Here is a 24596-nt window from a genome sequence, read left to right on the forward strand (position 1 = left end):
CAGTGCCAGAAGCAGTTTAATTTTTACTTCTGTAACAGAAGTGGAGATATGGAAGACCTTGTCCTATAAAGGGTTCTGATGAATATTTGTTAGCTCCAGCTAAGTCACTAGGGGGAGATCATGCTAACTGGTGCCATCATATACTTTTGAGTTATAGGAAGAGTTGGTTTACAATTCCTTAACTATGCTGTAGCACATTTGCTAAGTCTGTATAGCTATTAATTATTTTTTGAGGGGCAACTTTTTTTAACTGCTAAAGATTGTTTCCTTTTTATATAGATTATACTTTAAAGTAAACTACCATGTTGGTTTGGCTTTCATTTTGCTGTAAAATGTACTCATGTTTAATTTGACATGGAGTTAGCTGTTTGAAATAGAACAGGTATTTAAATTGAAATAGGCATCTAAATTTTTAGTCCAATATAGTAGTGATATCAGAATTGTACTATCATATTTAATGCCTTATAATGTACTTTTAATAGTCTCCACTCTGCTAATACAGAACAGACTCTTTTAAATGTATTTGTGCATATATTTGAAAAAACTTTATCAGGATGAAAAAACTCTTCATTGAAATGATACATCTCAATTTCCAGAGAGATAAAGGATGTTCAGGAGTGTGAAGATACTGATGCACAGTCCTAAAAACAATCACAGAGCACTATATTTACATTCATATGTGTCTCACTTCTAACATGAAATAATTGCAAGTTGTTGGCACTCTTTTTGGCAAAGAGAGGAATGGTTATGTAACTCAGCTACATATTGCCAAATCTACATTTACTCTTGCAAATTGTAAAGCATTTATTAACATTTGAGAGTGTGACATTATTTCATGGGAAGTAGTTTTTGATTAGGTACAGTAGAACCTCAGAGTTACCAATACCAGAGTTATGAACTATCAACCACACACCTCATTTGGAACTGGAAGTATGCAATCAAGCAGCAGCAGAGACCCCCTCAAAAAAAAGAAAAAAAAAAAGGCAAATACAGCACGGTACTGTGTTAAACATAAACTACTAAAAAAATTAAGGTAAAGCAGCATATTTTCTTCTACATAGTAAAGTTTCAAAGCTGCACAAAGTCAATGTTCAGTTATAAACTTTTGAAAGAACAACCATAATGTTTTGTTCAGAGTTACAAACATTTCAGAGTTATGAACAACCTCCATTCCCAAGGAGTTTGTAACTCTGAGGTTCTACTGTATGGAAAATATGAAGGAATTTGCGTGATTTTTTTTTTTTAAACCAGATAGTATTGCAAGTAAGTGGTATGGTAGGCTTGTTTTCCTAAATGTCCTAATGCTTCAAATTTATGTAGTATTTTCCACTTGTAGGTGTCAAAGCACTTTACAAAGGAAGTTACAGTATTACATTTTCTGTAGTAGCTTTCATGTTCATGGACTTGATAATCCTTAGTTAATTACAAACATTGCAACATACTTTTGTTATGTAAATATTTATTTTAAGCATCAGATCTTTTAAAGATAACTACATGATGGACTAGCGCACACAATATCTTCATAGACCAAAATTACAAAGGAAGCCTTAGTGACTTACTATTGTGTGAGTTTGTAATGACATGCACTTTTTAGCATGATAAAGAACCATTATTCTAACATGAAATATTTTTCACAAGTTTATTGTTATTTGTGAATCCAGTCACACTAATGCTGATAAGCATTAGAACCATTTTACACGAAAACTAAGACACAAATAAGTTAGACATTCAAGGTGTCAATGGCAGACCTGAGGCTCCAACCCAGGTCTCCTGACTCCCAGTCAAAGTCCCTGTCGACTGGATGGTATAGATAAAATTTCAGGATATAAAATCATATAACAGTAAAATGTAAAAGATATGAAATGAAAATACAAAAAAGTCAGTCATGAAAAATATGTGTACAGCTATGTTTTTCAATAAATATGAAGGCCTACAGAAGAAGAAAGAGCAAAAAGAAAAAATGGAAAAAAGAGATGGGTAAAAGAAGAAATGTAGGTCTGAATATGGACACTGTTCCGTAGTAAGTTAATAAAGTATTTTTCACACAGATTGTTCTTCATTAATTTGTAATCTATATATTTCTTTTTCATCTAAAGCTGTTTCAGTTAATGATATGACCAGTTTCTGTTTGTGCGGGTATTCATGATATTTTTAATGCTTGGGTATTTATATTAATTCAGAGTACTACAAAATTATAGATAAATTAATCTTAAAGTATTGCTAATTTGGGGTGAGGTCTGATATGAATTCAATTTTCTTGCCCTGAATTGAGATTGAAAATGATGAACCAGTCAGTATTTGTAATAAAGAGCAGTTATACTGGCTCCTTATCTTTTGATAATGGGATAAATGAATGAAGGTCTCTTTGTCATCATACTTTTGTCATTACTCAAATGTGCGTTTAAAAAAAACCCCATGCATCTTACAAAAAGTTGTCTGTATTGGTGATAACTCAGCTTACCTTGATACTGATGTAGATGTCCCAATCTCAATATTTACGTCTTTGTCCACTGTGTTGGACGTGATTTGGAATAACTCTATGAGACAGCCACATCAAACTGTATTAATGGAAAATCAAAAAAAGGAAATGGTGTTGATTTATCATAGGACTGTGGGCAGTTCTTAAAATGCCATTTAATGAGGCACCTGTGAGAAAGCTTGCCCCTTATACTTCTTCCTCAAGTGTGCTGCTTCTATAAGATAACTACTAGTAGCAGTTAAAGGAAAACTAAACTATACAATATGATATCAATAAGAGTAGTGAAACTTCTGGTTCTAATGAAGACTATATTACAAAGTGTTTAAGTCTTGTACATAAATCATTAGATCTTGGTGAAATTAAAGTCTTCTAACATAAACATCAAGAGAGGTAAACATTGATTAAGATGAGTCCGATGGCAGTATTTACATGTAGAGACAGTTATGAATGAAGATAATCATGGTGTTTGTTTATATGTGTGTTGTTAAATGCTGAAATTTCTCAGAGTATTTGAGTAGATTTTGTGTTTTCAGCAGCAAAAAGCTGCAGAAGCGTGTGGAAGAGTTATTCTCCAGCCATCTCTGCAGGGCTTCGTGAGGGATTCCTTTTTCCAAGTTTGAAGCTGCTATTTTATCATACTCAACAACTGACAAAGTAATATTTTCATGTACTTAAAATAGTTAAAACTTCCTTGAGATAGGGGAAGGATTGTTTGGAGTGGAAAGGGAGTGTTTGCTTTTGCTTGCTGCTGCTTGGAGAGAAGAAGGGAGTGAAGACTTTTGCTTGCAGCTTCAGTGTCTTTCATGGACTATTTCAGTACAGTGACCTTCCAAATGCTGTTGACAAATAATGGAGTATAACAGTCATCCTTATGCTGAACAGCTCAGGATTTCCGTGATCAACAGAGCCGTTTAGTGAGACACAAAATGCACGTTTTTTTGGCAGATCTGGTTTCAACAGAAGCTGCCATAAAAAGCATTAAAGTACGTTTATACAGTGAAAAGCGACTGTAAAAAGTGCCATTCGAAGTTTTCATGTTCATTGTCTCCTACTCCAAATTTGTGAAATTTGCAAGTAAGTGTATATTTTTGTAACTTGTAAACTCCTTTTGGATTTGTAAGTCAATCTGGGTTCTTTCTCTCTCTTAACATCACCAATCAATAATGATTCTACAGGTGGAATTCAGTTAGATTGCTGATGATGCATGAACCACAAAAGTCCATTTCACGGTTCAGAGGCTGTACTGACTGCAATACTAACAAAAATAAAATATTTTATACTTACTATAAGAGATAATTTTCAGCACTTCTTACTTTGATTAATGAGTGTTAGAATTTGGAAACAATGTGCAATATGTAATGTTCCTCCACGAGTTTTGGAAGAAAGGTTTCCAAATCTTCTATAGCAAGTCTGGTTAAATGCAGACTTACAGGGGTAGGCCAGGCAAAAGGGATTGTCCCATAACGATGTATCAAGATACAGGTCCATTGGGGCCGTGCCTTCCACATACGTCTGTGCTTCATAGGATTACATATATACTACCATTACTTGGTCTAGGCCCTAAAACTGTGGTTCTCAAACTACTGTACGGGTGACCCTTTTCACATAGCAAGCCTCTGAGTTCGACCCCCTTTATAAATTAAAAACACTTGTTTATATATTTAACACCATTATAAATGCTGGAGGCAAAGCAGGGTTTGGGGTCGAGGCTGACAGCTTGTGACCCCCCCCCCATGTAATAACCTTGTGACCCCCTAAGGGGTCCCAACCCCCAGTTTGAGAACCCTTGCACTAAAATACCATTTTGATTATACTAATAACTGCACCTCTTATTGTTGTCAAAAGTAGTAGACAGTGGGAGACTGTAATAGGCTGCAGTAGAAATTTGACTTCTGCAAGAGAAACCAGTAAACGTATTATTCCATACATATTTTAAGGGATTTTTCTGTGTTTCACCCGTCTTTAATGACTGACTGGACATACTGAAACAGTGACAAGTATTTCTAAAAACTGATCTGTTCTGAAAACTTAAATATTTTTTGGTAAATTTTTACTTCGCTGTTTGAAGTTATTAGAATGAATTAATGGAATTTTCCTTTAAACTCAGTATCATAGAAAGAACTGCACTCCGATTTTGAATTTTTTTCCAAGACTTACTGGCCCAAGGAGTAAGCCTGCTAAGGCTGCTATGTTCCCAAGTAGCCACGGACCCTTAAAAAGTGTGGTCTTGCAAATTAAAGGAATTGAAACAGTTCTGTACATTTGTACTGTATCTAACTGTAGCATTGGCAATCAATTTTTTATTGAATAAACTTTAAAATACACAGAACAAACATAACTTTGTGCTTTTGTTATAGTCATGTTTCCCCTTTTTGATTTAATTCCACTTTTTATTTTCTATTGTAGATTTTCTGTATTGTGCTGAATGTTCCCTCTTTATTTGTTTTCACCCTTTATATTCTTTTCCTATATTGTACTATGTTCTCTCCTTTCTCTTGTATGTTTTGTCTCTTCCTCCTTTTCCTATAAACCTCTCTCCTTGTTTTTCTTTAATTTATCCCATTTATTCTCTTTTTAACCTCCACACACCTGTTTGTATTCACTGATGAATCTATACATATCAGCTCACATTTACACTTGCATTTATCCGCTTGCACTTACTTGTGAAAAGACCCACTTGCTCACATGCAGCCATATGCTAACAAATTCACTCCTGACTCCTCCCATCTTCCAGTGATTAAAAACCGTGGATCCCAGAGCCTGCCTTTTTTGTTACTCCTACAATCCTAGTAGTTGAAACACCTTTTTCTTCCTCTTTAAAGAGTCATATAGTACCTCTTTAGGGCTAATAAATGGACTTTAATGGAATTACTCATGTTTAAAGTTAAATGCTTTGCAGGATCAGGGCGTTAGTCTAGCACTTCAAATTTAGCATTGAAAGTATGTAAATGCACTTATCCATAATGGTTACTTCATTCATGTAAGATGGTGACATTGTGAAGAGAAGTTTTACTAAGTCTTCACAAAGTTGGCATCCTGTGGATACAGATATCTGCAGATTGACTTATTTTAATATTTTGCCTGCATGTGACCCTCCCCCACCACCTCCCACAACACTGTCATTGGCATTTCAGTTACCGACTTTTTTTTGTCCATGTCTTGAGGATTCTAGCCCCAGATTTGATAGCTGTATGTCTATGCTGTTTCACAGTATAACATTTTTATATCTGAAGCCTTTCTGGGTTATTCCAAGTTATTGTCCTGAATATAGCTGCTTTTGTTGAAGAAATGTAACCTTATTGTGGTCTTAAAGAAGGCAGGCTATAATGGAATACGTAATACACTTTGGTTTAAATATTATAGGAGCGTGCGGTATATTTGCAGGAGGGAGTGTTGTTTGATGGCTTCTTCATTTCTTTGGCATCACTGATGTGTAGGGCTTGAAGATCGAGGTGTCTGTTCGTTTTAAGGATGTTTTTACCAAGGCAGAATTAAGGATGTTTATCTTAGATTAACTGTGTAGACCCATAACTTTTAAGTGTAATATTAATTTTGAAATTCCAAGCTTTAATGTGGTTTTTTTGACTTGTTTCATTTTTGAAGAAATGACAGCATTTTAAAGTGGTTTCCCTTAAGTAATTGATAGCTATTCCAATTAGACATGATTTTTTTTTTTGCCTGTAAATATCCTTTGTTTTAAAGAATATTTTCAGAATTGCTCAGTTACAGGACTTTCTGGGGAGCTTGCCAGCTATGCAAGGACTGTGTGAGAGGACCATGCAGGGTATAGAAACTATCAGGCTCCATAACATACGTAGAAACATCAAAATGTTCTTATAAAATAACAACATAAAACTACCAGTAGCTAATCACTGTCCAAAGAGTCAGTCTGACCTAACCCGTATGAATATGAAGATAATCATCCAGACGTGAACTGTGTACAAACTTGAGGTCATGATGTCTCCCTGAGTCTTTAGACAAACCACTCCAGTGTTATGCTGCTGTTTGTAGCTTTGCAGAGTGAAAAATGTCCAAATATTGTCCCTTTTCAGTGCTGTTTCTAAGAGTTCCCTGAGCAACTGTGAAACTGATAAGAAGCAGGTCGGTTTGCTGCAGCTATTTGGGAAATTTATTAGAGGTTCCCATTATAGCTGTTGTACCAATATAATAAAAAAAACCAGCAGGATCTTATTAAGAGGGATAAGGCAAAGATGCCACATTTATTGTAAATACCATAACAAAACAAAAGACAATGTTTTCCTACTTGTTTCTATTACTAATTATTCCTTATACAAACACACACACACACATATATTCATTCACACAATCATTCATTCAGGTTCTGTATAGATGTTATAGTTACCAGCCTAGATGTTGCTCATGCCAAGTTACTGGCCAGGTATCTTGGTCATGAGGATGGAGCCGAGTCTGTGTCAGATGCATCTGATGCTCCTGGAGGTTGGTATCAGAACCATAGACTCAAAGTCCTCAGTCTTTAGAGTCCAGTTTTATAGGGATTTTTCCCTATGTTAGTTCATAGGAGTTGCCTCATTCTGCTGTTGCTAAATCAATCAGCAGATGGCTGGCTCCATGTTAATAGGTGTTTTGTTTTTCCTTCCTTTGAGGTGTGGTGGGTCATCTGGTTGATCCCACTTGACACCTTCTTCAGCCAACACTGAATTCTTCAGACTGGTAACTCCCTAACCATTCAGTCACATACATTCTCTATCTTAATTACATCTATTTCACTGTTTCTTTACTTTTTGGGGTGTTACCAATTTATGTGAGACTCCCTGTCTTTTAACAATCAAAGATAAAGTGAGATGAAAACTTACAGAGGGTGGGGGTCTCTATTTATACACTATAACAGCTACTGTTTTGGCTTACTTAGAGTTAATTAATGTTTAACAAGTTTTATACAAAGTATTTCTTTGAGCAGGCTTCACACAGACACAGCTGGTGGCTTGCAGGTTAGAATCACAAATTTACTTTTAACATAAACCTTTAGTTATGAGGCATCAATTAACAATAAGTCATTTTTCATATAAACCATGTCTAATATAAACCTTCTTTAATATCCCTACATAGCTACTTGTTTATTCGTTTCTTGTCCCCATTAAAGCCAGTGTGTTCAGAAGAGGAATCTTACTGTCAACCTCTGCTGATTGAGATTCATTCCTAGTTGCATATTTGTGTGTACTGTAGCCTTGTCAGAGTTAATGAGTATGTCTTTGATTAGGTCAATAATAATATTAGTGATACAAGATCTTCTGATTAGCAGAACAATCTATAATGAGGATCTGACAAAATTCTCTTTCAGTTAGTTGCTGAATGCATAAAAGGTGTGTGAAGTCTAGTGATCAACCTTGTAGAAAACTAGAGAATTTGGAGGACGTTCTGTGATTGGCATGAGGAGGGAAAGATTGTCTTGCCATGTTGCTTTCATTCTAGAATTTCTTCAAGCCAAGTAGACATGAGCCCAAGTGCTACCAACATTAAAGTCCAGTTTGCAGCAGTTGTAGGCTAGTTTTCATGCGGCTGGGTGGACAGCTTAGAGGCCATCAAATGTATTATGTGCCTCTATGATGCTCTGTCCTGAGCCAAATCTAGCGCACTGCTGGGTAGAATGCCTATGAGGAACAGGTGTCTGACACCATCCTACCACCAAAGCATTATATATTCTCAGCTTCATCTCTCTACTTATCAGGGTGTTTGGTTGTGAAAGATGTTCTTAATGAGGTGCATCAATACTGATGACAGTTTTGCAGTGAGGGCTTCAAGTTCTTTCTTGATGCTGCCCATGTTATCGACAACAGAGCCAAGGTAGGTGATATCACTAACAATATCAACTGAGTGGTCATGCACTACGATGCTAGAACCCACAGTATATTCAAAATTGCTGACTGGAAGAATTTTGATTTTACCCCAAATGGGAGAGTAGTTGTAGGATTCAGAAGAATGGTTAAACGGTTAACTCTATTCCTGTAGGTAGGCACCCAGATGTTTCTGAAGGCTGTTGACAGCCTGAGATCAGTAAAGCAAGCTGTGATTCATGCTTGGAGCTTAAAATTGGTATGCTCTCACAACTCCCCTTTAGAGACAGCGAAGAGAGGGTTTCATTATGTTTGTTGTTAAAGATTCTGTTTCTCATCACTGCAAACTGATTTGAAGGATAGGAGAGTGATATGTACTGTCTTGTAGAGAGGCTTCCATCATTTCTGCACCTCGCTACATTTGTGTTTAGACCCTTCTAGAATTCAGAACAAAGATTACATGTACGTTCCATTTGAAGCAGAAAATTGCTTTGCCCACTTTCTGTCCAGAATTGCTAAAGCAGAGTAAAATTCAATTGTTGGACATGCATAGGGCACCACAGGTTTACATAATGGATCTCAGCATGGAGGAAAGTGCTATTTAGAAAGTAATATCTGAACCAAAATTTTTAAGATGTTAAAGATTTGTAAGGCATGTAAAACTTCATCAGACATTGTACATTAATGTACAGGTGCTTGCAGAAGTGGTTGTTGGCAGATGGGTGTTGCAGTTGGATCTGAGATACTATGCTTCCCTAACTCAGGTGCTTGAAGTGTTTTGGGAGAAGTCAGGGGTCTGGACTGGTATAGAAGATCAAAAAGAAAAATGATTTTTTTTTACTTAGTGATTTTCTTTCTTTGAGATCTCTGTACCAGCCCAGGCACCTTTTGGTTGTAGCTTTTCTGTACGCAGTTTCCATTACAATGTACATGTTCATATTAGTTATTTTAATTGTTTGGCAGCAGAATTTGTGTGGTTCCAAGTATTGTTTTCAATGTATTCAACTGAAGCACGAAGAACAACTAGACTTCTGATTTATAAAGATGTTCTAATGACATGGTAACCATGAGAATAAAACCAGAACCCTTTGTGATGTAATAAGAGAATCTAGAAATATGTATAATCTTATTTATGATATCCTGTGTTTTATATACAAGTTTGTGATAAGAAAATACCTGAGCTATATAAAAAGTTTATTTTTTATTTTTTGGGTATCGTCACATTACCGTTTTGAAAAAGCAAAACAAGGCATTGTAGGAGCACTTCTTTGTTGGGGGTACCTTCCTATAGACTACAGATGTAGTGATACCATGCTTAATTGTTGAAAGGAGACTTTGTTCAGTGCATCAGTGCGAAATTGAGAGGATGAAAACCTTGTTAAGACCCATTGCACCACTTAAACTTGTAGTGTGGTTGGTTAGGAGGAGCCATCCGTAGGACAGGTCTGGAAGGGGATCCTTCTCCTGCATGTGGCTGGGGAATGTCTCTGTATTAGTTCCTTCTATGCTGAGATGTAATTGAGGTTCAGAGGTGGACCAGAGGAAGGGCCACAGACTTCATGGTTAAATGGGTCCTGTGACTGTAAGAGTCCAGGTAACACAAAGGAGCTGTAACTTGCACTTCCCAACCATACGCTGGAGTAGTGGTGGTGGAGGTGCTACACTGCAGCTCTGCGTCTTTTGCCCTAGTCCCTTCCATGCTCCACCTACATATAGCTCAGTAATTTAGGATTTGTTTTGAAGTTATTTTCAACCCTGAGGAGAGATTTTTGCCTACATTTATTAAAACTGGCTTGTATTTCAAACACATTTTAATTACAGTTGGTCATTGAACTTTTTGACACGGTCACTTTTGTCATTGGTATCATGGGAGCTCTTCACACTGAGCAGATCAGAAGAGCTTTTGAAGAAGCTTTTATACAGCTGTCTATCAGTGAGATTCTGTACATTTTTTTTGTTTGTATACTCAAAGACCCTCTAAAAGTGATGTGACAATAAAGTGAAATAATGATGATGATACGGTTTCTCTAATGTAGAAAGTGCTATAATTATAAGTGCCAGTGGGAGTTTGGTGATTCATTGGTTAGGGTAATGTACTTTTAAAAAGAGCAATTATAAAATGGTTTAGTTTGATATCACAAAAATATTTTTTAAATTGTTGGTTTTTAATAAGAATCTAAATAGGACAGGGATGCAAGGATTTATGGCATCTACAGAAATGTTGTTTTACTCAGCTGAACTGCTGAGAGCCCTATAGTAGACACATCTTACAGTTGGACAAGTTTTTATTGCTGTGCTAATTCAGCCTGCTTTTTAGCAGGTTTAACTAATGTGGTAAAAACTGGTCCAGTGGGGGAGCCTTCTCTACACTAGGTATGTCTACACTGGAGAAAGAAAGAAAAAAAAAAAAACCCCTTATGCAATAATGAGTCTCCGAGCCCAGGTGTTATGCACTATGGTGCTAAAAATGTCGATGTAGAAGTTCTAGCTTGGGCTCTGAAGCCCTGGAAGGGAGATAGATTTCAGAGCCAGAGCTCCAGCCCAAGTGGGAACATCCTCTTGGCTATTTTTCTTGCTGTAGCATGAAACCCCTTGAATCGGACTCTGTAGACCTGGGCTCTAAGACTTGCTGCTGTAGGGATTTTTTTTGCAGCATAGGTGTATACTTCAAGGCTCTCCGGAGGGTCAGCTAACCAGATGGTAGAACAGGTGGCAGGGTTTATTTTTGTAAGATTGTCCAGTGTAGATGCAGTGTTAGGTGACTTTGGTTTCCCATGACAGCTACGTTTGACTGGTACAGTGGAATGGTTGATCTCGAAAGTGAGATTTATGTATGCAAGAGACAGAGCTTTCTCTAACAGTCCATGACTTTGGACCTCTCTTCTGGAAGAGATTTGATTGACTATAATCTTCAGAGTATTCAGAATAAAATATAAAACTCACTTCTTCAACCTAGGTTTCCCACAAATCAAATATTTAAAAATAAATCAAAACCCAAATACCTAACCATACAAACAACCCAAGAACAAAACAAACAAATCCTACTCACCTTCCCACCCTCTAACCCCCAATGCTATAGAATGGGAAAAGAGAAAAAGAGACGTCATCTTATGTTCACTTTAAGATGTATGTTGGTCAGGTATCATAGTGATTGGTACAGCATACAAATATATGTACAATAGAAGCTCAGAGTTATGAACACCAGAGTTACGAACTGACCAGTCAACCACACACCTCATTTGAAACCGGAAGTATGCAATCAGGAAGCAGCAAAGGTTCTCTCTCCCTCCCCCCCCCCCCCCAAGAGGCAAATACAGTACAATACTGTGTTAAACATAAACTAAAAAAATAAATAAATGGAATCATTTTTCTTCTGCATAGTAAAGTTTCAAAGCTGTATTAAGTCAATGTTCAGTTATAACATTTTGTTCAGAGTTGTGAACAACCTCTTAATCAGTTAGCCTCTTAGAGCTGGTATGGCATCGTGTGTGTACACTCTTCTATGTTCCATTCTGTGCATCCGATGAAGTGGGCTGTAGCCCACGAAAGCTTATGCTCAGATAAATTTGTTAGTCTCTAAGGTGCCGCAAGTACTTCTGTTCTTTTTACGGATACAGACTAACATGGCTGCTACTCTGAATCCATTCCCAAGGTGTTTTGAAAGGGTCATGTTAAATTAAAACTCCCTGTTTAAAATGTAATTTGCAATCTTGCCACTGGGTGGAGCAAAATTATAACAAATTGCAAAATATGATCTATTCCAGTGGTTCTCAGCCAGGGGTCATGGGCCCCTGGGGGGCCGTGAGCAGATTTCAGGGGGTCCTTTGAGCAGGGCCAGTGTTAGACTCACTGGGGCCCAGGGCTGAAAGCCAAAGCCCCACCGCATGGGGCTGAAGCCTGGGGCCCTGAGCCCCGCCATCCGGGGCTGAAGCCAAAGCCTGAGCAACTTAGCTTTGCAGTTTTCCCTGTGGCATGGAGCCCCAGGTAATTGCCCTGCTTGTACCCTGTAACACCTGCCCTCGCTTTTATATGCAGAAAACCAGTTGTTGTGGCACAGCTGGGCCATGGAGGTTTTTATAGCATGTTGGCGGGGGCCTCAGAAAGAGAGAAGTTGAGAACCCCATATCTATTCAACATCAGAATGTTCCCTAACCTGAGAAAATACCAACTGCAGTGTTAGGTATGCATTGGTAATATCAGATCTGTTCCTCAAGATTAAATATATTGAAGATTATTTTCCATATATGATCTTTGGACTCTGGTTGATGGCACAAAAATATTAAACCGGATTTATTTGCACAATCAGCAGAGGGCATTCTGGAGTCAGTAATATGTTACAAGCTGAAAGATTCAAAGAAGACATGTTAGGGCACATATGTTTAATTTTTAGTTTTTGTTCAGTGGCATATGTTGCATAAGAATAGTAGGCTATTTTATTAGAATTGAACAAGTAGTGATTAGCTGACTTTCCCTCTTCCTTCAGGTATATCTCTTAGAATTGCGTGATGTGTGATGAATTGGAAATTCTGAACAGGGAGATTGAGCGGTTATTACGGAGCAACATCGTGGAAGAAGGCACTTTAAATTCAGACCCTCTTCAGCCATCTACCACTGACTCCTTGGATATAGCCACTGATTCAGAGAATGAAGCAAAGTACAAATTAGTGCAGGTACCCAATGCCTTAATAAACAGTAATAGGGTTCTCAAAATCAGGTTATACCACTGGTTTTTTATTTGTTTTGTTATTGGAAGATTTGAAATGTACATGGGAAGTATTTAGAAAGCAGGGAATAACCTGAATTTGTCCACATGAAGCATTAGTTTATCTGTTGCTGTCAGTGGTAGAAAAATTGTTTGAATTGCTTTACTATTTCATGTATCAGCTGAGAAGAATGGCAAATTTCTGTTTTCATTTGTAAAATGTAATGGCACTGGGGAGAATGTGGAGATGATAATTTCCCAAGTAGTAACAAGTAGTTAAAAATAGCAAATATGCTTTAAGACTCTGGGGTTTGTGAACTTGAACCGTTTGAGTTGAACAAATAAATTGTAGGGAAGATGTGTTGGAACATGTAGGATTGTTTATCTTAATTTATCCTTACATTTGCCTGTCTCCACCTCTGGTGCATTACCAGAATTTATCCTTATCATGCTGAAATCCTTGTTCATGTTTAAACACTTTTACCTTTACTGTTGCGATTCCTGTTGCAATTGCTCCTAAATCATTGTTTGTTCCAAGAAATGGAATCATGTTACCTTTTTTCTCAGTCACTGGCTTATCTTCAAGTTCAATTCAAAACTGACTTTCTTTATTGGTTCTATCCTGCCTCCTGTTCCCAAGCCTGCTCGCTGTACTCCAATTGGGATAGGCTTTTCTGTACTTCTGTACAGTTAGCTTTGTTCCTGTAGTAAAGTAAGTTCCTGATTCTGAAATGTTCTTGAAAAAGATTTGCCAGCAGAGTTAACTGCTATGATAGAGGGAGATCTCTTAACAAATGGTTAACAGCCTTTCTTTGGCCTAGTCTAGCTTTCATGAAGCATTTTAAAAAAAGTTTTGCCCCATTCATGCAGGCTGTACCTGCTGATAAAACCATGTTTCTTGAAAAATATTCAAGGATAGATTTTGAAAACTGTTCGGGTTTGGGAATCTTTGTAGAGTGCACGTGACCATAGGGACAATTTCTCACTTGTGGAGCTTCATCTGGAACTGTTAATCTTCCCTACTTTTAAACCACTAACTAATTTCTTGTTTTTAAATCTTTGAAGCTATGGTCTTGTCCACACTTACAAATTTTGCCGCTCTAGCTATGATAGCATAGTTTAATTGTATAGCTTATTCTGGTTTGGCAAAGTGAAATAAATTATACCAGTAAAAAGTGACCTAAATCAGTATAATTACATCTGAACACGCATAACTGTGGCAATGAAAAAAATCACACTCCTTGCCAATATAGTTATACTGGTAAAACTTTTTAAGTGTAGACTAGGCCTACTTTTTTGCTGTAAAATTGCGTTTGACTTGTTTTAAAACACTTTATAGTGTAAAATATTTGATATCAAGGGATGACACAAAAATACACCTGTCTTTTAGCAATTAGGGTATGTTGGCTTGACTGAGTCTCTTTAAACTCTGTCTTGAAAACACAGTACAAGACCAAGAGAAAGTGAAAGAATAGAGAATTTATCCTTACGCTAACTGGTAGCTCACAATTAGATATCTATATCTGGCTGTAGGGAAAATTTGTAGGACTAAAGCTGGTGTTAATCAGATTTATCTAGCATCATCAGCTTCAATTAGTGATGTTAAACTTGGCTTAAGCTTTTTAAAAATAGGATAATGTTTTTCTGCATTTTCAGTACTGTTAGAAATATCTAAATATAGATTATATACTTTAATTTCACTCTTGCTGAAAAACTGATAAAAAAGAAAATGTGAAGGTTGCTTTCAAGTGTTACAGATGCACTTTGCCTTTTACTTTATCTGTTTTCTTACAAAAACTATCTCAATTTACAGACTTATTTTTTAATAATGAGAACTTTGTAGCAATTTAAAGCATTACATACAATTGACCTGTTTGTGTTGTCTGATCTGTGGGAATTGTGTAATACAGAGTGGTAAAGTAAATTAATAAAACTGTATAAACTTTTAATTTTTTTTTCCTTTCAGGAGCCTACAAGTGGAGGATTGATATCTGAGTCTTTGGATTGTCATCAAGATGAACCGTGCACTTCTGAATTATCAAATTCAGCATGTGCTTTAGGGATTATGCTGAATGACTCTGATCGACGACTGCTGCCCTCTTCTCACTCTCCCTTTCATTTAGATCTGCAGGGAGAAACCATCCCAACCTCTAATGCTGTGTCAGGTAAAGCATATAGAGGACATTGAAGAATCTACCTATTTCTTTAACTTTTATCTGGAGTTTAAATCTCAGAATTTGGATTCCCTCTGCTGTTCTCTTAACATTTCTTCATCTTCCAAGGTAAACAAATACGTAAAATATTGTTTGATCTGTTGCATCATAACTGCTTTGATTTTCAATTTCTTATTAATATCAGTTTAAAGTTTTCTAATATTTTAAAATTATAATCTTGTTGCTACATAAGATGCTTAAAACTAAAAAATAAATATGTAATGTTATTTTTAAACATGATCTTCCAAAGAGTTTAACAAAATTCCATCAAATTTAGAAATGATTTGCGAATGCTCCAATAGCTAGGCGAGAAAGGTGATTCAGCATTTTTATTACCTTACTATTAGCTTAAAAGTCATTATTTTTTTAAATTCTACTGCAGCATTCTTATTAGCCATTTCCCACTTCAGTGATGCTTAAGCATGCACTAGCTTGATGGTATCAACAGTACAATCCCACTGAAGTTGTCTTACAGAGAATCTTGTAAGTGCTATGTTTTCAAACACTATTATGTGGATTTGAAAAGTTTCCTATTTTAGCTTTAATTACTTTATAAATGGTAGCATATTTTTTAAAAAAAGAGAGAACTTCACAGACCATTAGTTTTTAGTTTAAGTAGACAAATACATGGCACCATTTTGTCATGGGCTAACTCTACAGGGTTTCGTCCCTGATATGTTACAAGTGTAACATATGCTGGTACACTATTTGAAACAGGAGCCATCTCATCAGGACTGCACATTGCAAGATGTAAAAATAGTGAGATTTAAAATAACATGCTAGCATGTCTAAGCCCCATATATATTAGCTATTGGAATTGTGGGTATATATCTGAAGCTGTTGGAAATTTGTTCAGTATCTTCAGCAATCACCATAAAATGAAAATAGGATACATTGTATGATTCAGTTTTGTTATAGTGCAATAGATACTTGTGAAAGAAATGCAAAATTGAATCCTATGGAGCTGCTGCTCTCAGTCTAGAGACAATTGACTTAACTTCCATGGATGGAACAGAGTTTAACAATGGTTTTAAAATTTAGTTGTGGCTCAGATGTGTTAATAGTGTAAAATTCATTAGTCAGACAAGATAAAATTCCATAACCTTTCCAAGGAAAGTGTATGAAAATAGTGTTTCATTTTACCGATTTGTGGAAGTAAATCCTTATTTATCCTGTGATGACTGTACAACAACACATATACTACTGATCACAAAATGTATTTATTATTCCTTCTTAGCAAGGCATTCACACTGCATGAAACTTGTTTGAAATGCAGCAGCACATATGCCTCCTGGTTTTAGTGACTGGCTTCATCTTATGCCCAAATTGTTCTTTATTTTGGATCCTGATAAAGTTGCCTCATGCTTGTATGTTATTTCTGTCACTTGCTTCCTGCTGTTCTCTCAGACCTGGAGAGGGATTCTTAGAAGGTGTGTCCCTCACATCAACACTAGCTTTCCCCTACAGTTCAGTTTGTGACATTTCCAGGTTATTTGCCAGAACTCTTCTCCGGCACAACATACAACTTGGAAGCCTTGACACAGAGACCACATCAAGGACCATCCTTATTTGAGTTCCTTTCAATGTGTTGAGTTTTTTTTCAGAGAATTTGTTGATAAGGCTTTGAGAAATTCTTCTGACCTGAACAAGATTATAGTTAACCAGTCCCATTAGTGAGACTCCTCTAGAGGGAATGTGTAATACCTTTTGCTGAATTACTAACTACCAACATTACTAAAACAATCAGTCCTTTCATTCCTTCACCCGTTCAACTCCACTGGGGAACGAAAATACTTCCCAAACACCATCTAGAGAAGGCATCCTAGAAGTAACTAATCTAGTCCATTAGACACTTTCTTCTCCTGGACTCTTAAAATTGTTGAGACTGACGTCCTTTAAAATTTTCAGGAATACCTTCCTCTTAACTTCTTTTCATTGCCTCCCCATTGGGATCACAAGAAGTGACAGGCAGTTCTGGACAGCATGGTGAAACTTATCCAAGGGGCCATTGTCTTTTCCAGAAGAAAGAGTACTTGCTTTTGATAGAGATTCTTCATGATGAAAAAGAAAATAGGATATTTCCGCCCCATCCTGGACTTGTCTGGGCTGAATCTGGGTTCACAAAATCTCACTTTGTACAGAATTCTGGCATTCCTGATACAATAGGTTTTCTATTAAGACTACTTAGGTTTCATCTGATTTGGATCCAGAAGAATTCCAGGACCAGTAATAATAGTAAGAAGTTACTTATGGACCCAGGGTATTGAAGGGATATGTCTTAACATCTGATAGTGTCCTCAAATTATACTGGGGAGGGGAGGAAGAGAGTACAAATTGTCTGTTTTGAGGAATCTCTCGATAAAGGAGTCTTCAAAACTGAGTACAAGGACAAGAAAATGTTTCTATTGGCCAGATGCCAGAAGAGAAGTAGATCTTCAGAGAGTAACAGTCCTCTCCAGGTTTCTTCTCATACAGATGAGACAGTGACTGAATTAGATGGCAGTTGAACAGATAAGGTGAAATGTCTAGAAGCATCTTCTCTAGACAACCCTCCACCAACCACAGTAATGCTTGACTTGTCCTCTTCTTCCACCTGAGGAGATCGGACTCTTGAGCAGGCATCTCTGATTCTCAGCCAGGAGGGGATGACAAATGTTGGAAATATTCAGTCTGGCTCCCAGAGCTTAGTAAAGTACAGCCAGAAGATGGCAGCTAACAAACTACTACCAAAGCTATAGAGATGTATTTACCTTCCTAGTCTCCATATAAGGGGCTTAAAAATGATCCTTGTATTGAAGAACTTATAATGATTTCTGCAAGTATCAGAATTCAAAATAAAAACACTAAAGTCCACTTTGACAGCTGTTTTTCAGATCAGTTTCCTAACCTCTATCAGTCTCGAAGATTTGCCTACCTATCCTGATCAGACCATCACTCTGGCAAACCATGTTCTTATGTGGTCAGAAACATTTCCAGAAGAAGGCACTATGCTTTGACCTTAATTACTCTCTAACAGTATTCACAGAAATGTACCACTTGTTTGGATGGAAACTCTTTAGGCCTGGACTTAACGCAGGTTTTGTACCATTATAACTATTTTGGTTAGGGGTGTGGTTGGTTGATTAGCGCTTATACAGATAGGTAAAACCAATGTGGATGTAGTTTTACTGTTATAACTTATTCTCCTTCTCTTATGGGAATAATCTGTACTGGTATAAGCCACCTTTACACTGATATAACTGTGTCCACATTACAGGGGTTGTACAGTTTTAATTATGTTACTATAATGTGTGTGTCTATACATGCCCTTAGAAAAAGATTTGCATCCTGATAAGAGCATCCTTGCAGGGCAGAACAGGACATCAGTTTTATGGTTCATTTCTTCTAAGTAAGGGGATTCATGGTGAATTAAGAAAAAAATCTGCTTAATCCAACTCAGGCCATTCAGAACTTTGAAGTCACTCTCAAAACCAAACTTCAAAGGATGTTTCTTCCCAGGGGGAGAGAACAAAATAAAGGAAGTTATATGCCATGTCTGTGAACAGCCTCTAGCTTTCAAAATATTATCGAGTTTGCTAAGTAATCTGATTTGTTAGATCTGCTGAGCTGGCAACATTTCTCATATATCCACTTGAAAGATTCGTGCTACCCTTTCCATCAGATGTTCTTCACCTCCTTTGCAAATAGAATGCCCCTAAGGACATGTTCATATAGCCTGGTGATTTGTGACTGGACATCCAAATGATGAATTGGATAGAACTGTGTTTATTTGGATGGAAAAAACACTTTTTGTTGAGGGGAGCACATCTTTTACATCATTTTGGGGAGATGGTGCCAGAAAGAAATGATGAGGAAAATCAACTGGCTAGAGCTCTGAGACATTTGATTAGCTTTCCTTGTACTGCACAAATAAATGAAACTTCAACATATCCTAGTAATGACAGACAACACTATATAAACAGAGGACCAGGGCATCATGTTTGCACCAAGAAGAAAGGTCCCTCCTGTGCCAGGGCAATAATAATATGCAATATATTTGGGCCCTGCATATCAAGTTGAATCTAAATACAGCATCTGATTGTCTAAGTAGGCACGAAACAGACCCAGCAAAATGGAGTCTCTACTGTTCTTTTTTTTTTCTGTTGATAAGAAAGATTGGAGGTCAAGATGGGATCTCTCTGCAAGCAACATGCCAAGACAAGAAGATTCTACTTCCAGTTCTATGTGACTCAGCAATGCCCCTTGATGCATTTCTCAAAATTGGCTATTAGGCCAATTCTGTGCTTCCTTGCCTGCTGCCTTGAGCAAAATTTTCCAGAAGAAAGCATCAGCCCCATTCTGGACTCTGAGACAGTGTTTTTTCTACCTTTGAAATTGTTGTCCTCCCCTTTTCTATGACATGCCAAAAAGAACCACTAAGTCAAGGGTCAACAGCTGACCCAGGGAAACTCCATCTGTCAACATGAGTTTCTGTTAGCCATGGTAATTTAAATTGGCTTTTAAAATAGCTAGAGATAGCCGGTGACAATTCCCTTTGTGGAGGGTTACTCTCTACTGGTAGAAAGATGTAAGGGAAGGGATGGACTGTGTTAGGACATGTAGTAGGCAAGGCAGGTGCATGGTGGAACTGAACTATGCCTGATCCTGAGCCTTCTACAGTGGCAGAAGTTAGAGAAACTAAGTTGCCCTTCTCTTGCTCTAATTCGTCTGAGAATGAACAACTGAGGGTCAGGGAGCCACAACTAGGTCGCAGTAGCCACCTCTTTCCTCTTTGTCAAAGTAGAGAATCTGTTCATGAATATTTTTTGTCTTCTGTTTTTTTGTTTTTGTTTTTAATATGTTCCATATGTTGGCGTAGCTTGTAGGCTTCAGTAGCAGTTCATCCGGATTTCAGAGTTCAAGAGAAAGTGATAGTTTGGTTGAGTAATAATTCATTTTAGAAAATAGTGTTTTAATTTAATTTTTTCATTTTGTGTGTATTTATGAACTCCATGAGGTATTGATAAAATTATAGGTGCTAGCCAGGGATGCTAGAAATAAATTACCATTTTGCATTTCCTCACCACAAATCTGAATAATCTTCTGGGAGATTAATTTATTTTTCTTTTCAACTGACATGGTTCCTTCTTTTATATTTTAATTTAACAGGGTCTTGTAAAATAGTTGTAGCTGCTTATGGACTAAGGTAGTTGGAGGCTTCTAGACAATCCACTTGCATTTTCACAACTCTGGATACTTATACAAGAGTCAGGTTTTGGTATGAAAAACAAGGAAACGTTTATAATTCAGTATTCTGGTTCCACCGTTCATATATTTTTATACACGAGTATTAGACAAGATTGTTGGAACAATAATTGTGATTTGATTGCAACTGAGATAATAATTACATCCAGTATATTATCTTGCAAGGCTTACATGTCATCTTGTAAATTCTGCCGTCTTAACAACACTGAGAGTGACCATTCCATTATAACTTATTTGGTATGTATTTGTGGAAGTTTTCAAAGTGTCATGGTAGTGACACTATAGTTAAAATGTACACTGTCATTTAGTTCTACTCCTATATTCTGGCACTTTTAACTTTATCAATAAATTACTTTTGCGTTGAGACATATACTTTTCAAGTTCAGATCCATATTTATTTATTTATTTATTTAACTTTAAGTCTTAAAAGCTTTAGTTTTGTAATACCTGAAGTTCAGGATTAAACACCCTCAACTGTGTCCCTTTAAATGAAACATTTAAAATACTGTAGTTGATAGCATAGGTTATTTTGAGTAGCTGGGTGTATCTCAGCTTTTATTATTCTTATTTTGTTGCTAAGCAATTTGCAAAAGTTCGGAATCAAGTTAGTAGTGCATGTGTGTGCTATATCCAATAATGTGCCGTACAATTTCGCACTTTATGTTTGAGTAAATTTGAGATCTTTTTGTTTCTGGTATTCATTTGGGGTCAAAAATTAATTACCTACATGTTTGGATACTCATAATTTTACATTGTGACAGATTTTTCTACATTAAATCTCTTGTTATTAATAAATGCAACAGACTCTCCAGGTCAAAGCAATTAAATTCTGAGTCTTATGTTTATTTTTAGAGTTGCACTTTGGGAATGGTGGTGTCCCTATTATGGAACAAGTTGTAAGTTCGCGGTCTGTGGCATTTGAATCTGAATCCAGTCTTGGCAACATGGAAAACCGTTCCCCTGGTAAGTCCATTTTCTTCCTTTTATATTGAGCAGAAATCTTGCTAACATATCCAATCTGTGTGTTTCTTAACCAAAAGATAGTTTTTGCACTATTTACTCAAGTTATCTCTAAGGAGGAGTACAATATGTTAATGTGTGGATTCACTTTTAAGACTGTAAAGATTATTTGTATTTAGGAGCCCCCTCTGATGGGTTCCCCCCATGCCCCCTGCAGCTGGGGTACCACTGAGCCCCCCATACCCACCAGCCTGGGCTCCCTTTCACACTGTGGTGCTGTGATAAGATGCTAAGCTCTCCAAGCTTGCTCTTTCACCAGCATACACACACCTAGCTGCAGAACTTACAGGCTGCTGTGATCAGTTCTGCATGTGGAGGCTCCAGCTAAGGAACTGCCCAACTACTCAAGAACCCACCCCCCTCTGGAGTGTAAACCCAAAATTATACCATCTTCCACTGCACAGTGATCTGTACAGTGTAAGCTCATGAAATTCGCCCCCTCCCTCAGTGTGAAAAGAAAATATACAACAGCTTTTTTTCCCCAAGGTATAACTCCCACACACTGACTGGTCTGTGATGAAGCAAAAGCAAATTTATTAACTTCACAAGGTAGATTTTGAGTGATTATAAGGGATAGCAAACAGATCAAAGCAAGTTACCTGGCAAATAAACAAAAACACAATCTAAGCTTAATATACTAAAGAGATTGGATATGAGTAGCAAACTCTCACCGTAAATGTTGATTTAAGATGGCTGCAGGCTTTTAAGGGGCAAGCTGCACTTGCTTGCAGCTTAAGAACCCCAGGTATTCCTTTCACAGGCTAGAAACTCCTCAAGCCTGGGTCCAGCATTTCTTCCCAGTTCAGTCCTTGTTCCTCAGGTGTTTCAAGAGTCTCCTTTGGGCAGGGAGTCAGTGAAGAGCCACGATGATGTCACTCCCCTGCCTTAAATAGCTTTTATATATGGTGGGAACCTTTTGTCTCCAAGCTTGGTTCTGTCTTTCAGTGAAAAAACACTGGTATTCCAAGATGGAGTCCAGTACCATGTGATCTGGTCACATGCCCCTGTAGTGTCATAACAGCCATGACCTGGAGGCCATTTTTACTGTCCTCAGGAAACCTTGGTCTCCCTGTTGGGAGATTAGCTTCTTCTAAGACCTATTGTTCTTCTTAATGGTCCATTGACTTGAATGGGCCGTTTCCAGCCAGCCATCTAGACTGACAGTCTTTTGCATAGTGGGCATTCCCCAGGTGTAAACACATTTGAAATAGATACATAGACAATATTCCTAACTTCAGATACCAAAATGAAACATGCATACAAATAGGATAATCATATTTAAATTATAACATTTACAATGATAGCTCGCATAACCTATCTTGTATAAAATACATCATAGTTATGCTATAATCCTATCAAAATACTATCTCTATGAAGGATATGAGCTGCAGTGTCAAATCCCCATCAATGTGATGTTAACTGTACAAAACAGAGAGAGAGAGAGAGACATGGTCACTGCCCTAAGGGATTTATAATGCTAGTAGACAGACACATGTAAGTACATCCAAATTGTAATTCACTGGTTGATTGGAGAGAGATTTGGTCATAACAGGTAAGGTGTTTTGTTTTGTTTTTAAATGTAATTGACTTGTGACTTGCTTTTAATTACTTACAAAATTGCCTTTCTCCTCATGTAATACTGCAGCAATTGTGATTGGCTGACAGGCTTGAACCTAACAACCTGCTGGTTCAGACAGAGGATGGTTAGCAGCTGGGCCTTTGAGTCGTCCTTGACTTCAGCTTAATCATCTTTTGTTCTGCCAGACTCTGGATTTGGGGATCTTCAGTGCATTTTACCAGATGATACTGTTTTCTTAGGCTTGCCCTAGATTCAGTGTGGATGGCAGTTGATTGGGTTAAAGCTAATTAGTTGTAAAAGTGATGTAATTTGTTTTGGGAGATCAATTATCATTTATAGTTTTTTTTTGTTTGTTTTTGTTTTTTTTTTTGTTTCTTTAAGCTATTGAGTTTTGCTGGTTGTTTTTTTTTGTAGAATTCCCAGAACATTAGTCTGGCATTTCAAACAGAGAAAAAGTTGATGTTCTTTGGCAGAGAGCCACTAAAAGGAGTGAGGCTATGTGAAGATAGGTGGGATGAAGAATTATCTGATCACTAGTTATTCATCTTTTATCTTTAGGTTAATGGTGTTGTAAGTCTCCGTTCTGTGATGTCTTTAATTCATTTCACATGCACAAAAAAGCTAGATTGGAGCCGCTATCACATTCATGACTTTGGGTTTTTATCAAGGATTTGGCTCTAGGTTTTCTGCTGCCTTAAGACATATTAGTGTTTTTTTTATTATGGTAGCACCTAGAAGCCCTAACCAAGATGGAGGTCTGTTTTGCTAAGCACTGTACAAATGCATAGAAAGGAGGAGTTCCTGCTATGAAGAGCCTATCAAAGATAAGAAGGGATGATACTGCCATCAAATGATTCAATCTATTTTACCTTTTCTGATTCATTTTAAAGTGTAATTTAAAAGTCTCAAACACCTGATATATTTTTCTGACTTTATTGTTGAAAATAAAAACCACTGATTCAAATAAAAATAAAAACCTCTGTTTTAAAAGAAAAAATTATTAAAATATTATTGTAGTCTTTTGGAGTGGCTTTAAGGCATGGTGGTGCAGTATCCTCTTGGCATGTAGAAGACCTTTTGTGAAATCCTGACCCTATTGAAATCAGTGGGAATTTTTTTTCCTTTACTTCAATGGGGCCAGGACGTCACACATTGTTTTTAAAAGATTTAGGTTATAAAATCTGAGAAATATAGGGCTGGTTTATTGAACAAGAAAATTGCTACATTATAAACATTGCTAGACTACCATGGATTAATAATAAATCGCTCCTTCCAGAAATGTACTCACATCCTTTAGCAAATGCTATTGTATGGGTTTGGGATAGAACTAGAGATAAGTTCTTTCCCCTCACCAGTGACACCCATTGCAAATATCCAGATTTTAACGCAAATCGCCAACCTGAGAGATTGGGAGAGTCTTGTAACATACAGTTGGCCAGCTATTCGATAAAACAAACTTTTCTAAGTTATTTAGAGATCAAAACTAGCTTTAATTGGCCCACTCTCCCCAGGTAGCAGTACTTTAAAGTCAGAAATTATGTTTCTC

General features: G+C 37.1%; 1 protein-coding gene across 5 annotated transcripts in view; it reads left to right on the top strand.

Annotated features, from left to right (window-relative positions):
* The window catches only part of DIDO1 (death inducer-obliterator 1), a 102578-nt gene that overhangs the window by 15052 nt on the left and 62930 nt on the right, over positions 1-24596 (top strand). For 3 of the 5 annotated variants that reach the window (XM_044986372.1, XM_044986371.1, XM_044986373.1), the window contains 3 exons: positions 12776-12962; positions 14961-15159; positions 21304-21414. In XM_044986372.1, coding sequence (XP_044842307.1) covers positions 12798-12962; positions 14961-15159; positions 21304-21414 — 475 coding nt within the window. In that variant the 5' untranslated portion in view covers positions 12776-12797. Of the gene's footprint in view, positions 1-12775; positions 12963-14960; positions 15277-21303; positions 21415-24596 lie in introns of those variants that run through there. The other 2 variants (XM_044986374.1, XM_044986375.1) reach the window with 2 other exon arrangements.

Source organism: Mauremys mutica, chromosome 13 (genome assembly GCF_020497125.1).
Source record: "Mauremys mutica isolate MM-2020 ecotype Southern chromosome 13, ASM2049712v1, whole genome shotgun sequence".
NCBI classification, from domain to species: domain Eukaryota; kingdom Metazoa; phylum Chordata; order Testudines; family Geoemydidae; genus Mauremys; species Mauremys mutica.